The sequence below is a fragment of the Taeniopygia guttata genome, chromosome 1A, assembly GCF_048771995.1.
Source record: "Taeniopygia guttata chromosome 1A, bTaeGut7.mat, whole genome shotgun sequence".
Lineage (NCBI taxonomy): Eukaryota > Metazoa > Chordata > Aves > Passeriformes > Estrildidae > Taeniopygia > Taeniopygia guttata.
The window spans coordinates 71,632,350-71,647,888 of NC_133025.1; the positions used below are offsets into that span (position 1 = coordinate 71,632,350).

The following is a 15,539-nucleotide window of genomic DNA, read 5'->3' on the forward strand; positions in this document are numbered from 1 at the left end:
CAGATCCACCTTCTATTTTTATCATACAGTGACCACAAAGAGTTACCCTTTTGTAAATCTATGTTTTGGCTCCTTATTTGCAGGGCCATATTATTTGGATGTCTCCCCCTCAAAGGCTTTCATTAGGCAGAATGCCCTATGTTTAAAAGTTAACCACTCTGTGAAGACTCTGAGATCCCATCTTACCCTGTTTCCTGGTAAGCCTTTTAAAGAAGTAGCACAGACTATTATAACAACTGTGCTTGATGTTTATTTAGCGCTACTCTTCAGAGCACTCCTCTTTTTAATCTGTTTCTCATCAAAAAGATGAAAATGCAAACTACAGAAGTCACTGTTTGTGCTGGTCTGCAAAGCTGCAGAACAGGTGATTCAGAGCATGCAGCTTGTGTAGGAGATTGAAAGCTTTGTGTCACGAAAGGTGCTGCTGTATGCCACTGTCCTCCGGAGCCCTGGCTAACTCTGCGATGTTCCAGAGCCAGTGGCGAGAGTGCGGAACTGAGCGGGCTGGGTCCTGCCTGAGCAGAGCCTCTGAGCCAGAGCCCAGCAGCAGAGACCCCTTGGAGGAGTGATGAGGACTGAGTAAAGGAGGCGGGGGAGGCTTTTCTGTGGTGCAAAGTCCAGCAAATGTATTGGAAGAGGTGAGGGGAAGGAACACAGGAGAGGAATGCCAGAGGGGAGCACAAGCAAAAAGAGCACCAAGCACACCTGTGCATGGGTTTTTAAAAACTTGCCAAGCAGGGGCTGGATAAAACAGTACAACCAATGAGTAGCTTTCAGGATGTGGTTTCTGGGACTAAAACAAATCAGGGCAAGGGGAGGAGAGAGGGTCTGGCTGAGGATTGGGCCTGAGGGTGAGGGACAGGGAACTCTCTAGAACTTTCTAGGTTTGGGCTGACGGACATTGGTTTGCCTTGACCGGCAGGGAAGTATTTTGAAAGTAGGGAGGGGATTCTCTGAGGGACAGTTGGGTAGGTGGGCATAACACAGGGGAAAACCAACTGGAATAACTTTGGGGACACTGGAACATACCATAAAATGACAGAACATGCAACTCAATAAAGTTACACACTACAACAGCTGTAAAGCACCTGTGTCATACAAATAGCAAAGATACGCTGGAATTGCAACAGTTTGAGGATTTATTAATTAGTTCAACACTTCAAGTTTTTCATTGTGTTACTTTGTTTTCTTTGTGCCTTTGAAAGCTACCGTGTAGTTGCTGGTAGAGGGTGGCTGGTGTGGGCAATTGGTCACAACTACATGATCAATCTTTGCCATTTGGTATATAGGGCCAAAGTAGCACTCGTGATGTGTTTTGTGAGGGTAGGCAGTTGCCATTCAGTTGTCCTTCAGTTCAGTTCTCTTTTCGTTTAATTTGGTTTGTGAATTCATGTGTTTTATGCTGTGACTTTGCATTTGATCTCTTCAGACTTGGATAAGTGAAATAATTTTCTAACTTACTGTAAATTTTATAAATATTATACCAGAGTGTTCATACACAATTAGATTTCTGGGAAAAAGAGGAAAGTGGTGATGTCCTTAGAGGGACGCTGTCACATTTGAGTGTTCCATCTCTCCCTGGCTTCTCTCTTGCTCGATTCTCCTTACTCTCTGCTGTGGGAGGAATCCTCTGCGTGACCCTGCTGGCTGGGTTTGTTTAGCTGCAGTTTAGGGAAGGCACTGAGCAAGAGAGGAGAAAAAAAAAGGCTTCAATTTTTAATTCTGGAAAAGAGAAAAAGGTATTTAAATAAGACCTGGAGGACTTCTTATTTGCCAGAAGTGACAAGTTTATATCCTTCTGTAACTCAGCCTAATTGAAATGATCTCTTTATTCTAAAGTCAGCAGAAAAATCTTGGCCTATTAATGATGAAAGGCTTTTTTAAAAAACATTCTTCTAAGCATAAATAGCTGAAGTTTCCACTTTAAACTTGTGTGGCTTATTCATATTTCACTCAATGGTAATATGGTATCCTCTCTCTCTCTCTTCCCCTCCTTACCACCAAGACTGAAAAGATGATGGGGGTGGTGTATAAATGTTTCTGAAAATTACAGGAAATGTCTTTTCCTTAAACGGCTTTGCCAGGGAATTTCCAAATGTGCTTAATGCTTATGGCTGAAGTTGCAGCAGTTCAGTCTTCAATCATGAGTGGATCCTGTTCTAAAATGTGACACCTCCGTCCAGTAAACTACGTTGAAATTAAGTATATGCTTTGTTTCTCATCCGCTCTTCAGCAGAATTAATCATTCCCTGTGGTGAAATAAGGGCTCTTGGGGGCTGCTTTAAACACTAGATTTACATGTATTTATTAAAGTGGGGAAAACAGAATATCGTGTCCTGAGGTGAGACCTGGTTTAAGGAAGTCATGAAGGAGTCATGGCATGGCATGGATGGCACAGAGAGGCAGGTACTGGTGAGTGTGAAGGCTACCTGACAGCTTTCAGGGAGACTTCAGGAGCTGCATGTGAAGCACGAAGGAACAAAAGGGGAGATGCTTTTTGTCTCAGGACTTTGTTTCCTTGGGCTGTCACAAGGTGGTCTCAGATCATAGGGCCCTGTCTCCAGGCAGAGCCTCATCAGTGCTGAGCATTAGTTTAGTGTTAATTTCTGGGATGAGATCAGAAAAAGGGATAGCAATAAGTACGATGAGTAGAATGGGTTTTCTCTCTGTTCTGTGTTGCCTTCTGCCAGGCTTTTGCCACTGGATTATGGAAAGGAGCAAGGGAGGTCTGCAGAGCCTCTTCCTGAGGCTCAGAAAGGAATGAGAATCTAGAGCAGGCAGAATGCAAAAAAGGACCTAGCCCAATTTCAACATATCTTCTCATCCAGCTCTCTTCCCTGCTGCTCTCACATACATATGCCTACATACTAATGATGGAAGAGAGAGGATCTCCAACCTGGGTCCTTCCAGGGAAAAATACAGGGTCCCAGTCAAGAGATGAACATAGTGAGCAAAGCCCGTTCTGGGCTCTAACCTCAGTATTTTCTGAAGGCTTCTCACCCCATGTTCTACAGCTGCCATTTCCTAAAGACAGAGAGATGATTGATCCATGTAGTTCTTTTCCTTGTGGGATGCTGTGGGTTTTCAGACTGTTCACCATACATGTCCAGCCCTTTCCTGGGGTGGCTCTTCTCAATTGTCGTATCCTTTACTCGGTGCTTCAAGAGCCACTCCTGGATCTCACAACAAGACACTTCTTGGCAATAATTTATTGTCATGGTTTATGTCACAGTGATTAAAGGAAGCTGTCATCTCTTGGCAGCCATGATTTGAATCTTGGGTTTAGCTGCCCAGGAAACAGTTTGGAACTGATGCTGATATGTTTATCTTAGCTTCCTTGTGTAAAAGCTGTAATTTAATTTGCGCCTGATGGAACAGCAGGTGCTTCGGGTAGAAGTTGTATGGGTATGACTGTGTGTAATGATTGGTGATGCTAGTGTTACCAGTTTCCAGTGCTGACTTTTTTAGAGTGTGGGGAAGTGGGCTTAATTACACAAATGTCCTGTTTCATTGGTCTCTGTCCATGCAAAATACATATGTATTCACACTTCCTTGTGGCAATCTTTCACATTAATAGGTACTGATCAAGAGATTGTGAATTTGTTTAATTCCATGCAAATGCCTCACCTTTAATGCTGAGTTGTACATTGGTTTTCTAGCAGTGAGATGTGTCAGAGTTTGGAAGGCTATCTGGTTGGTTTTTGTTTGTTGGGGTTTTATAAGCATCTCCAACTTTTTTTTTTTTAATTGCAATTTAAAGATAGTAGAGGGGTTTGCTGTGGTGGGTTTTTTTTTTTCTCTTTTCTTTTAGAAAATCAGTGTAGAGTAACTTTCTATTTTGGACTCATTCCATATAAATGAATGCCAGCATTCATAAATAACTTCTCACCTAAGTTTTAATGTGTTTGGGGGAGTTGTACAGCAAATGACTGTACTGAAAGTGTAAAATCCATTTCCTGATTTGGGTTGGGGGGTGTTTGTCTGGGGTTTTTTTGTGTTTTTTAAACTTGTTATTATTTTTCTGTATTTAGGTAATTCCTTCTGCTGGCCTTTGCATGTGGACCACCTTCTGTCCTGTTCAGGCCACATAAATTGTGACTTAAATGTAGGTGAGCAACAGCTTTTGACATGAAACAATAATGAATTAATTAAAAAAAAATCATACTCCAAAATTTTCCGTTGCTTTGACTTGGAGGTCATAGAAGGAGAACCATTTTTTAAAAATCCATTGACATTTTTCCTGGTTGTCTAGTGTCCTGGGCAATAGGAACCTAAAAATATAATGTATTATAGTATATGTTTGAAGCGGATTAAATAATCTCTCATTCTGGTTGTCACAGACCTATATGCTGTGAACCTGCAATGAAAAAGTATTTTGAAATGGAAAGAGCTTCTCACTCAATTGGGTGGAGAAGAGAGTCCCCAGATTAGGTCTGAGTGTCTTTTGAATAGAGTGATGTAACATATCAACAGCATGTTCTAATGCTTCCCAGGAGGCCACGTTCTGCCAGTCAGGTTTCCCTGCAGTCACACTTAATAAATGTTTATTGTTTCACTGGGAATGTCAAAGAGATTGGGTCCTTTGTCAAAGCAAGTCATGATAACCTGGCTTATTGTTTCAAGATGATGATGGTGCATGGATGATATTTGCTAGTACATTGCAGATGTTTGTGAGCTATGCTGAGTAGGTCACCAAACGCAGTGGTTTGGTGTGCTTTTTGGTTTTATTTTGAAATAATACAGTATATTATTTCAAATATGATTATTTGTGTGACAGAAAATACGTGTTATCTAAGTGGAAGGCCCATTCCTCTTGCTTAGCCCAGCTGTCTCAGAGTGCCAGTGGTAAAAATGTTGCTGAGCAGTAGCACTCTAGAAATAGAGTGAACTTAAAGATCTTAAGTGGATGTCTTTTATGCAGTGTATTCACGGGAGGTTGATATCCTTTCTGACTCTCTCTGTGTCTGTTTTCACATTGGTGAGCACAAAGAAGTGGGGAGAGGAGACTTTTCTTTAGAACTAGTAATCAAAGTTGAATGATTAGTTTTCCAGGATGAAGGACAAGCGTACTGAACAGAAAATCCACCTTAATCTATGTTTTTTCCAGTGCATTGCACTTGCCTTTCTCATGGTTGTAGAGTGTGTAATCTAAAATGCATGTGGCTGGTGTTTCTACAAAGAAGAGAAAATTAACACTATGCATTTTGTCTGCATATATAGGATAAAAGAACAGGTATGTTAAAAGTAGAAGAGGGGAGCACCCATAGATAAGCAAGGGAAAACAGGATGAAATTTTTTAAACTGCTTATTTTTTATGAGCATGGTACATGAGTGACACTAAAAAAAAAAAAAAAGAAAAAAAAAGAAAATCTATGTGTTTCTATTTAAGTGACTTTGCTGCTGTCCAATCTTGCACCACAGTGAAGAGTGCTCAGAGGGTGGTGGGGACTGTCAGTTCTTCAATCTCCCTGCTAGGAAGCATGAGGAAATGATGTGTTTATGAGATAGTGATGCTTATTTGAATCATCCAAAAAGCCCAAGAAACCCTCATTCCCCTGAACTGAGGGAATGACATGAACCCTTGTTAACAGAGCTCTTTGAATTGACAAGCATTTGTTATCTCACTCCTATGTGTTCTGTACAATGGCAGGTAATACATATACTTCTCTAACTTCAGGTACTGTTTTTTCCTCCAGACTTTGCACTTTATTGCATGGTTGTTGATCTCTGGAATTTACTGGCTTGTTTGCTGAATTCAAAAGAACACTTTCAATTAAAATTTTTATTTCCCTTGTGCTCCATAGACACTCTGTGTTTCTGAACACTGAGTATCATCTTAAGCAAGGTTTGGACCTCTCTCAGCTGTCACTTAGTCTCCCATAGCACTGGGAAAAGGAACCATCCAAAACACAATTTATTTCCATCTTTTTGAGGCCGGTGAGGGAATGTTGTGCTTGTCATAGGTGTTAGCAGAGGGGAAAAGGTTGCTGCAGGAGTAGGAATTCACCCTGTGGTCTCTGGATTTGGAGTTCCTCTCTAGTTTGTGTATGCTTGTTTGTCCGGTATCATGTGTGGTAATAGGGTCTGGTGCTGGTGGTATTGGCAGGAGCTATTGAACCACTGGCCACTCCCAGTAACACTGAAGCCAAATACCCCTTTTGTAACAGCCAGCAGTAGCTTGTGTCCTGCAGTTTGGGATTTGCATTTTAATTCAGCTTTTCAGTTTTTCTATTACAAGGGTGCCCTAAGAATCATGAAAAGGACTCTAGGGGATGATAATGTTTTTCTCATATGTACATGTGTTTGCCTGTTGAAAGTAGAAAAATACACAGTTTAAAAAAACCCAACTCTGTCAGGTGGTTCAGCTGAGTCCATAAAGGCTGCCCATCAATTCCTTGTTCAGGTGCTGTCAAGTGATTATTTTGCATGATGTGGGAGCACTGCTGCAGGCTCCTGACAGAGCAGGCATTCGAGACATAGCCACACATTTATGACAGCAAGGTTCAACTTCAAGGTTATCTTCTTACGTGAGGCAGAAGTCTTTCAGAGATTCTAGCAAGGCTTTGAGAAGCTCTTTGCTAGTTCCTTAACTGGGGTAGAATTAGAGACTCCTGTTCTGAGAGTTTTTAAACTATATTCCTAACACATCTGCCTCTCATCCCCAGATATGAAAGATGTGTAGATGTGGAGCTTAGGGACATGGCTTAGTGGTGGATTTAGCAATGTTACTTTAACAGTTGGACTTAATTATCTTGGAGGTCTTTGCAAACATAAATAATTCTGAGATTCTATATGAGCCAAAACCTGAGAACTCAATCAATCATCCTGTTGTGATGGAAAGGAATTGCTTGGAGTCAAAGTGATAGCAGTAGAAATTAAAGGAGTGCATACAAAAGGTGAGTTATAGTGACTAAAAAACCAAACACAACCACATAACCAAAAATGTGGCACTTGCTTATTTCACTGCATCTGAACCAGTTGGGATGGGGACAGGAATCCCTGAGACAAGAGATCCTATTGTTCTGTGGCAGCATTAAACATACATGTAAAGCATTAGTAATGTGCTGTTGTTTGTGTGTAAGATAGCAGGAAGATTGTTGGTTTGGTTCTTTAGACAATAAGGAAAAACAAGGTATTGGGCAAGTGTAGAAGAGATCTTTCTCATTTCATTGTGAGTTAAGTGTTTAATTTTCTTGTTTAAAAGTGCCAGTGTTGCAGTCCCTCTAGAAGGAGGAAGTAGCCATGCAGCATTCCCAGTGGGTACATGAATGACCCTGTGGGAGAATCTCATGGCTCAATTATGGATCACTTTTCATAATCCTGATTTCAGCATGGAACACCCTGTGACTAGATGGCTTCCTAGCTTTAAGGTCAGCAGCACAATGGCTTGTTTGGGGCAATGCACTATATGACATCAGTTTATGAGACACTATAATACCATTAAGATCTAAGTCACAAGTGGAAAGAGAACAGTCAAGAAATTTAATTTTATCTGTTTTACAAATGCATTAGAAATTAAGCAGTTGTTTCAACACCTCATAGAAACTGAATGATAAGAGCAGTCATGAGGAATGGGATGAGTGCTCAAGTGTTTACCTAAAACAAGAGGCTGCCAGTTCTTCTTGTTTAGATAGGTCCCAGGGAAGACTCCCAAACACTGATAGTTCCAGAAACTGAGAGAATTAAAAGAAAAACCTGTACGTCATAAAATGTTGTTTCTCCCCAGCACCATGGAGATGTTCCTGTCAAAATAGGACTTCAATTGCAATAACTCAAGGTGACTTGATTACTGTTAAGTTTATTGCTTTCAAACCATGGGCAGTATCCTTCAAGGTAATTGGTTTGTCAAGGTAAGAGGGCTATTTTAAAGGATTCTTGACTGAAGCCCACTTGCCCTATGTTCTTTACCCTGTCACCGGTTATGACTGGTTTGAGTTCTTCACAAGAGTCTTCTGAAACAAACTTCTGGTGTATGATAGTGAAGGCTGAGAAAGCAAACAGTAAGATTTTAGAAGATAAGAAGCATACCCAAATGGAAAGTTGCAAATTAAAGATTAAGTATTTCTAAAAGCATCCGTTTTAGAGTTCTGTACCTTCTCAGCTGCTATATTTTCCTGTTATTACTTGGGCTTTAAGTCAGCAATTTATCCATCAAAACAAACAGTCTAGTTCATGAACAAACTGTCTAGCTTGCAAAGGAGCTGGAGCCAATTCCCACTAAAGCCAGTGGAAAAGTTTTCATTGAGTTCAGTGGATTTAGTGTCTGGCAACTTTTGATGTGAATAAAAGAGAATCAAAATTTGTGATAGGACATGATAAGAAAAATCTTTAACATTACAGACTATTTTCCTGGGGGGGGGGGTGGGGGTGGGGGTGGAATTTGACATAACTATCAAGATTCCTCTCCCCCACCCAGCCTTGCAAAATGTCATTTTGATAATGAACTTTTTTTTTATATCTTCCTGAGACTAGTGTATAATGACTGCTCTTTGAGGGGGAGCACACCTGCCATGGTTCTTTAAAACATTTAATTAAAACTTGGTATAGTATATTTTCCAATATTCTTACTGTAGTTTAGAGCAATGTGCATTTCACTGCTATGTGCTTCCATTTATCTGGGCAAGCTTAACAGCACCGTCACAACAGCACAAAATCAGGACAAATGGAAGATCACATTTTGTCAACCTAATGTCTGTCTATGTGGAAGCTGTTTTTTTTTCTTGTATTGCCACATGAAACTCATGAAACAACTTCCAGTTTCCTCTTTTGGGTTGTTAATGTCAAGTTTGTACTTTTTGCAGAATTAATTTTGCTTAACATTTTGTAAATGTAGATTTATACAATATATCTGAAGAGTAATACATCTTCGGAACTGGGATTTCCCACTCCCAAATGCAACTGACCTGTTGGTATAACAGGACTTTTAATATAAATCTATTGATAGTTAGAATTCATTACTTCTCTTGCAATTAAGGTAAATAACAAACAAGCATTTCAAACTTAAGCAGTGAGTCAACACTATAAAATCTAAGTTCAAATGTGAGCTAAATCGTTGAAGGATGTAGCCGCATGGTGGCTCCTTTCTGAGGAGAGTTCCTGCAAGGACTTGTGCTATCAGAAAGTGTTTTGGTAGACTCTGAGGAGCCTAAGGGCAACTGTGAGGCAGTGGTATAAGGAGGGGGCTAAAGGTGCTGGGCTTTACTGCTCTGCTGCTGCCACTCCTTCAGCTGATGTTGTTCAGATGTGGTAAGGATCTAATTTTAGTGAAATATAGTATGTTTGTCAGACTCTAATTTTAGAGAAATATAGTTTCTTAATAAATAAAGATTATTTAGCATGAGTGCTGGGGGTTACACACCTCACATAAGCATCACACAGCTCTAGGAAGAACAGAAGAGTGCTCACTGCTTTACCATTCAGTAGTGTGAGACCTCATCCATCTCTGGTGATTAATTAAAGTAAAATGCTTGTGTTCTGATGTGGCATCTTGTCCCGGTTTCTATTCAAGCATTTCCTTCAGAGAGGTGGATTTAAGTTTTGTCCTTTCTTTTGTGTAGTTTCAGTTCCCCAACTCGCAGTGCTGTTTTGTGAAATATTTTCCAAGTCATTAAACTTTAAAATGTTTAATATTTAAAATGTTAAGTTGCTTTAAAAACAAATTTTACTTCTTACTAAGTGGTGCAGTGCTGAAATGCATTTAAATAGTTGTGCTGTTGAGAAGAATGCCATGATTTAGGGAAGCATCTCTTAATTATGTTCGAACAAAGTCTTGTGAAGAGGCAGAGCTAGTGGCAACAAAAGTCTGCAATTAAGGCAGGGTATGTTGCCTGAAATACAAGATAATTGTCCAGGCAAGATCATTGGAATGGATTCAGAGGCTGTAGTTGCCAATGCTCTCTCTAGGTGTTTGGCACATCCAGCAGAGAGGAGAACTCCTCAGGAATCTGTTTATTCCATGTATGGCCCACTGTACAGCTAAGCCTAAGAGCTGAATGTTTTGTTCTGTGAAGTTTCATGGCCTCATCTGGTTTGTGGTTTTCATTTTTTTCATCTTTCCCTTCTTACAGGCTCTCAATCTGGTGTAAAGCTGATGGGTGGGAGCAAAGGTAAAGAATGACGTAATGCAGCAGCAGCCAGAAAGCATCTTTTGTGTGAATTGTGAAATGGCTACTCCGTAGTCATCTCCCAATGAATCAGATGTGAGGGGCTGCTTTGTGGAGCCAACCCGTTGTACATCAACTGGAAGCAGGAGGAGATGCTCAGTTCAACAGCTCTTTCTGAAAATGGATATAACTTTTCTTTTGCCAGTCATTACCAGCATGACCTCATACACTTTTAGTACAATGGTGTAGCTAAGCCTTTGAGTACACAGCCATTACATCATCGCAGCAAATTAGAGAGGGCGGTGGGGAAAGAGGCCTCGTTGTTGTCATGGCCCATGAGATGATCAGGACCCAGCTCATTGTTGCTGAGAAGTTGGTGGCTCTGCTGGAGAGTGGGACAGAGAAGTTGCTGCTGATTGATAGCCGCCCTTTCGTGGAATACAACACCTCCCACATCCTGGATGCCATCAACATCAACTGCTCCAAGCTCATGAAGCGCAGGCTGCAGCAGGACAAAGTTTTGATCACAGAGCTCATTCAGCATTCAGCAAAACACAAGGTGGGGGCCATTTTCCTCTTATTCCTTGTATTTGTTTAAAGGAGTGGCTGGAAAGCAACTTGTAATAATTTTTCCTTAAGTATTTAATTAAATAAAAAAACCAAACCAACAACCAAAACTCAACAAGATTAGAGGACTAAGTTTAGCTGAGATGTTACCTGATAGAAGAGGGTATTGGTTACTATTGAGTTTATAACTGGGATTCTTTGTAGAATCAGAGACAGATTTGAGGGGAGGGATTTAGAAATTACTCAGAAAGAATGTTCTCAGGATTCTTGTGTGTCTTGCAAAGCACAGTCCCTCAAATGTATGTAATTAAGGCAGGAAACATTGTCTCCTAAACTTTGAAGGATTCTTGGGGATCTGTGGTGGTGTGGCTTGCTTAGCAAATGGTCATTTGGTTTGCAAAGAAACTGCCTCTCTGTTAGCACTGTCTCCTATTTGCTGATTAAAGGGCTTTTCATGAGGGTAGTTTGATGAATTTTCATGTTTGTTTTGTTATTCGTTTATATGGGTGAAGGGGTGTGGTTTTCTCCAAACAGTGTTATCGGTGAAAAGAAATAACTATGCTGTTTAAAATTAATGTGTATATCTGTGTGTGTGTGTGTATGTATCTGTGTGTGTGTTTGTGTGTGTGGAGGGGCATTGGGGGGTTTTTATCCATTGATATTTGTTTCACGTGTTTTGGGTACAAAAATAATCTACTATGCTCTTGCTTTGACATGTTAAAAATTAAGCTTTTTATTTTATATATAAAGTAGTGCAGGTAACCAAAATGTGTGTGGTTAAGAGGCAGTTTAAGGTCTCTTTGCTGTTTATGTTCAAAACCCTCAGAAGCAGAAAGTGAGACAGGGCCACCTTCTCAAAAGCTCAGCTTTTGAACAAATTCACCAGCCTAGCTGAAGGTAGAGCAATTCACAAGTGACATAAAAGTACCAAATGATAAAAATTTGTGGAGTGGGCTTCAACTTGCAGCAAATAATCAATTTACAAACTCTCCAGGGAATTAAATCAGAGTGGCTTATGAAGTATAAAATAAACACTGTTTAGTGAACAAGTGCATAAGAAATCTATATATCTGAACTGCTCTTATAGCAAATATGTGGGAACCCTGATGGAGGTAATAATGTGATGCTTTTAATCATCTTCCTCCTTCCTGTTTTACTCTGAGTTCCTTGTGTTTCAGATTGAAATTGATTGCAAGCAGGAAGTGGTGGTTTATGACCAAAGTTCTAAAGATGTGACCTCTCTCTCATCTGACTGTTTTCTTACTGTACTCCTTGGCAAACTGGAGAAGAATTTCAGCTCTATGTATCTGCTTTCAGGTAAGATGTAACAAAAGAAACCGCTTTCAGGGGACATATACCAAAAGAAACCTCTGAAACCCTTTAAGAAAGAGAACAAAGAAAATGCTGTTGGTATAGCAGACCTGTACAGTTTTGCAAGTGCTGGTATAAATTTCAGTTATAAAAGAGACTTTTCTGAAGTTCTTTTGCTTATAGTGACAGTCAAAATACATGCAATGCTTAGAAATTGCATCTTACAGGGGATATATTACACTATTACTCTGTGTAAATGGAAATGGAGCAATACAGAGGTTTTTAGATGCATTTTACTTTAGGGTCAAAAAATAGTAAAAAAAAAAGGGCTCCCCTGATTTTTTAAAGTATTGTACATGGTAGGAAGAAAATCTCTTCCTTACTGAATTGGTAATTGCTAAAATAAGAGCAAAGGAAATGATCTCCCAGAGTTAACGGACATTAGTTTGTATGACATTTTAAATTTCACCTCTCTAAGTGGTAGTGCTTTATTTAGGTCTTTTCCTTCACCCTCCTTTTTATTTTTTTTTTTTTTTCCCATTTTAAATCCCGGGTCAAAGCACCTATAGAAATTCAATTCCTTATAATACAGGATTTGCTGCTCTCAGCATGTGCTAGTGCATTATTTCTGTCATGGAATAGTGGACAGTGTTCACAAGAAGGAGCAACGAGAGGTGTGAAGTAGATCCAAGGCTGAAAGAAGAGGGAATGACAAATTTAAATAGGAAATCCATTGCAGTGACTGGATCAGTGATCTAATGACGTGTGCACCTAATGTCTGAGAAATACTGAAACACAGGGACTGAATAATGGTGAGAGAAAGGAAATAACTCCTGAGAGATGCTTCCTCTTAGCAACAGGGTTTCACTACCGTTTGTAATGACTTCACATGACAGAGGTTGTGGTACTAAGAGAACTTTTCTCAACTTGTTTTGAAAGTGATTACAGAGAAAGGGAATAATTTCTGCACTTGGGCATGAATTTGGTGCTCATGTGAGCTTTACTTACAGTAAGCCAAGTGGGTTTTGCTTTGGCTAGGGTTGGTGATCTTGTTTTCTTTACTGTCTGGGTAAGAATTACACCTGTGGGTGGTGGATTACAGTATTAGGTTAAGTAACTCTTCTTACATATGAGCTACCAAGAATTGTGTGGCGTGTAGGCACAGTAAATGCTTAATGCAAAAGTGCTGAAATAAGTGGTTAATACCCTCTTAAACTGAAAATTGTTATTTGAAAAATACGCCAGTCTAGAAACAGTTAGTATTGCCTCAGCAATCCTTTTATTGTTCAAATTCCCAACTCTGCTCAGCTGTCCTGGGTTTTTTTTAATAACCTGAAGCAGATTACAGCTCCAGGCAGGAATCAGACTATCCTCAACTTAATTTCCATGATAGGAACACATCTCTTACAACTGAGAATTGGACCTCATGGCAGGGAGGTGTTGGGGAGGGGCCAAGCACAGGAAAGCATCATTAACTTCCCTGCCTCACACTATTCCTCACTTGTGTGAGACATGTTGTTGATCTTCTGTCTCATCTGCTGGACCCTGTGAAAGAAGGTCCCTCTCAGACTTGCCTGTGGCTCTCATAGGAATGCACAGGACCAGGCAGGGAGTGTTCCCAGCTTTCCAGTGCATCATCTGGGCAATCAGCAGTTGCATGTATCATAATGATACTAGGAGAAATGGTTTTCTTTTCATTTCCAGCATGTGGTCGTTTTCTGTTCACGATGAAAATGTTACCTAAACCACAAGCAAGATGGTAGTGCACATGAGCTGAGGTGAACTTAGCCAGACACAGCTGGTAAGGGTTAGTTTGGGAATCTAATGTGTCAAAATCCTCCTTATAAAAAGCAGGACTTTTACTTTAGCGTGTCAAATAGCAAAGATCAGGTTTGAGAATTTCTTCTTATGTTTGTTTACGTAGCTAGGATGGGAATATTTATGAATGCAGAAACAATTGATGGCTTTAAAAGCAGCGGAAGAGGAGAACAAGAAAAAAGGGAAATATAAGGAAATTATTTACTACAGATCTATTATAGTAAAGTGCTTATTTCACCTGCTTTTTTTTTTACATCTGTTAAAAATCTAGCTACTCAATGCACATACAAGAAACCTTTTAGGATGTGGGGTGGGTAGATTCAATCTTGCAGAAAGCTCCTTCGAGTTTATTGATATGTGGCTGTGGGAAACTAGATAAAATATGTTGTCTCAGCAAGCTGATGAGGAACTCTAATAAATGTTTGTGTCCCATAATGAAGGCAGGGGTTCATGTACTGTATAAAAAGAAGAACCTTTGGAATTGCATTTTCCATATGCCACTAAATCTGGTTTATTTAAAATAGTGACCTTAAATAAACATTTTGGGTTAGGAAAATGTTTTTTGTTGGGATAGAATAAGGATTATTTAATAAATATCTGGAATTCCTGCCTCTGTTCTTGTTGAAACTCCCCATTACTGAGCACTCAGTAAGGTGTTTTTTTATTTAGGTTGTGCATAAAGTGTGCTCTGCCCTGGAGGTTGTTTTTGATTGAAGTAACTATTGTAAAGACCTCAAAGGAACCCTTACCAATTAATTTAAGATCTTGATATAACCTCATAAAAATATTTATAATTTGGCGAGGAATGTTTCCAGGATTTAAATATTTCATTTGGTTCTTAATTTTTAACAGAGCACAGAATACTAAACCGTGGACATTAAGGGTTTAATTCTATTTCCATCATGGCATCTTCTACTGTGACTTAATCGGGGATGTCACCTGATTCCTTCTCATATTTTGAGAATTGGATTTACTTGCAATGGAGTCCTTTTCCTAGTTAGTGTTATGATTTTCCTGCTTGCTCTGCAGAAACAGTTAGGAGAGACTAGTGATTTTTGCTTGAATGAGACTTAAGGCAGTAAACATCAAGAGTCTTGACTAAATTTTATTCTACTTTGTGAATGGAAGCATTCATATTCTACTTTCCTTAGATACTTGTTCTCCCCTGCTTTTAATCTGGTTTAGTTCTGCTCATTCAAGCACAGATGCCTTCATGAAGGTTACCTTTCAAATGTTTCCTGTGAAGAAGGTGAAGCCCAGCTTTTTATTTTGTGCTGATTTTTTTAAACTAGTTTTGTGTGTGTGTGTTCAGAACACTTTGTCTAAATGGAAGGCGTTCTGAAAGACAGTAAAAAACCTAAACCAAACCCTTCTATATGTACGAACTGTCATTAAAAACTATGATAGCCTAACATTGAAACACTGTGTGCCTCCCTCTCAAAACCATGGCTTCTAATCTTTTCCTACCCTTCTGCCCATGAAATATATTAGTAGAATGTGATGTAGTGGATTCTTCCTTCACCAGAGCTCTCTGACAAACTCCTGTAGAGCACAAAGGAGTAATAAGGAGAAATAAATAAGTTATTGGTTTTTTTATTCAGTGACAAATGTTTGGATCATATGCAGTGGACAGTGAAGGGCATCCTAGGCAGAATGTGTTCATTGAGATTTGACAAAGAACCTGAAAACAAAGCAGTGAGTGATTACCCAGGGAGTGTGGCAAAAGGTATGTTTTTGCTG

At 39.6% G+C, this 15,539-nt stretch overlaps 1 protein-coding gene across 1 annotated transcript in view; it reads left to right on the plus strand.

Moving 5' to 3' along the window:
- Positions 1–15,539, plus strand: part of DUSP16 (dual specificity phosphatase 16) — a 62,982-nt gene that overhangs the window by 21,755 nt on the left and 25,688 nt on the right. The window contains exons 2-3 of the mRNA XM_030263675.4: positions 10,068–10,662; positions 11,849–11,987. Coding sequence (XP_030119535.2) covers positions 10,432–10,662; positions 11,849–11,987 — 370 coding nt within the window. The 5' untranslated portion in view covers positions 10,068–10,431. The remainder of the gene's footprint in view (positions 1–10,067; positions 10,663–11,848; positions 11,988–15,539) is intronic.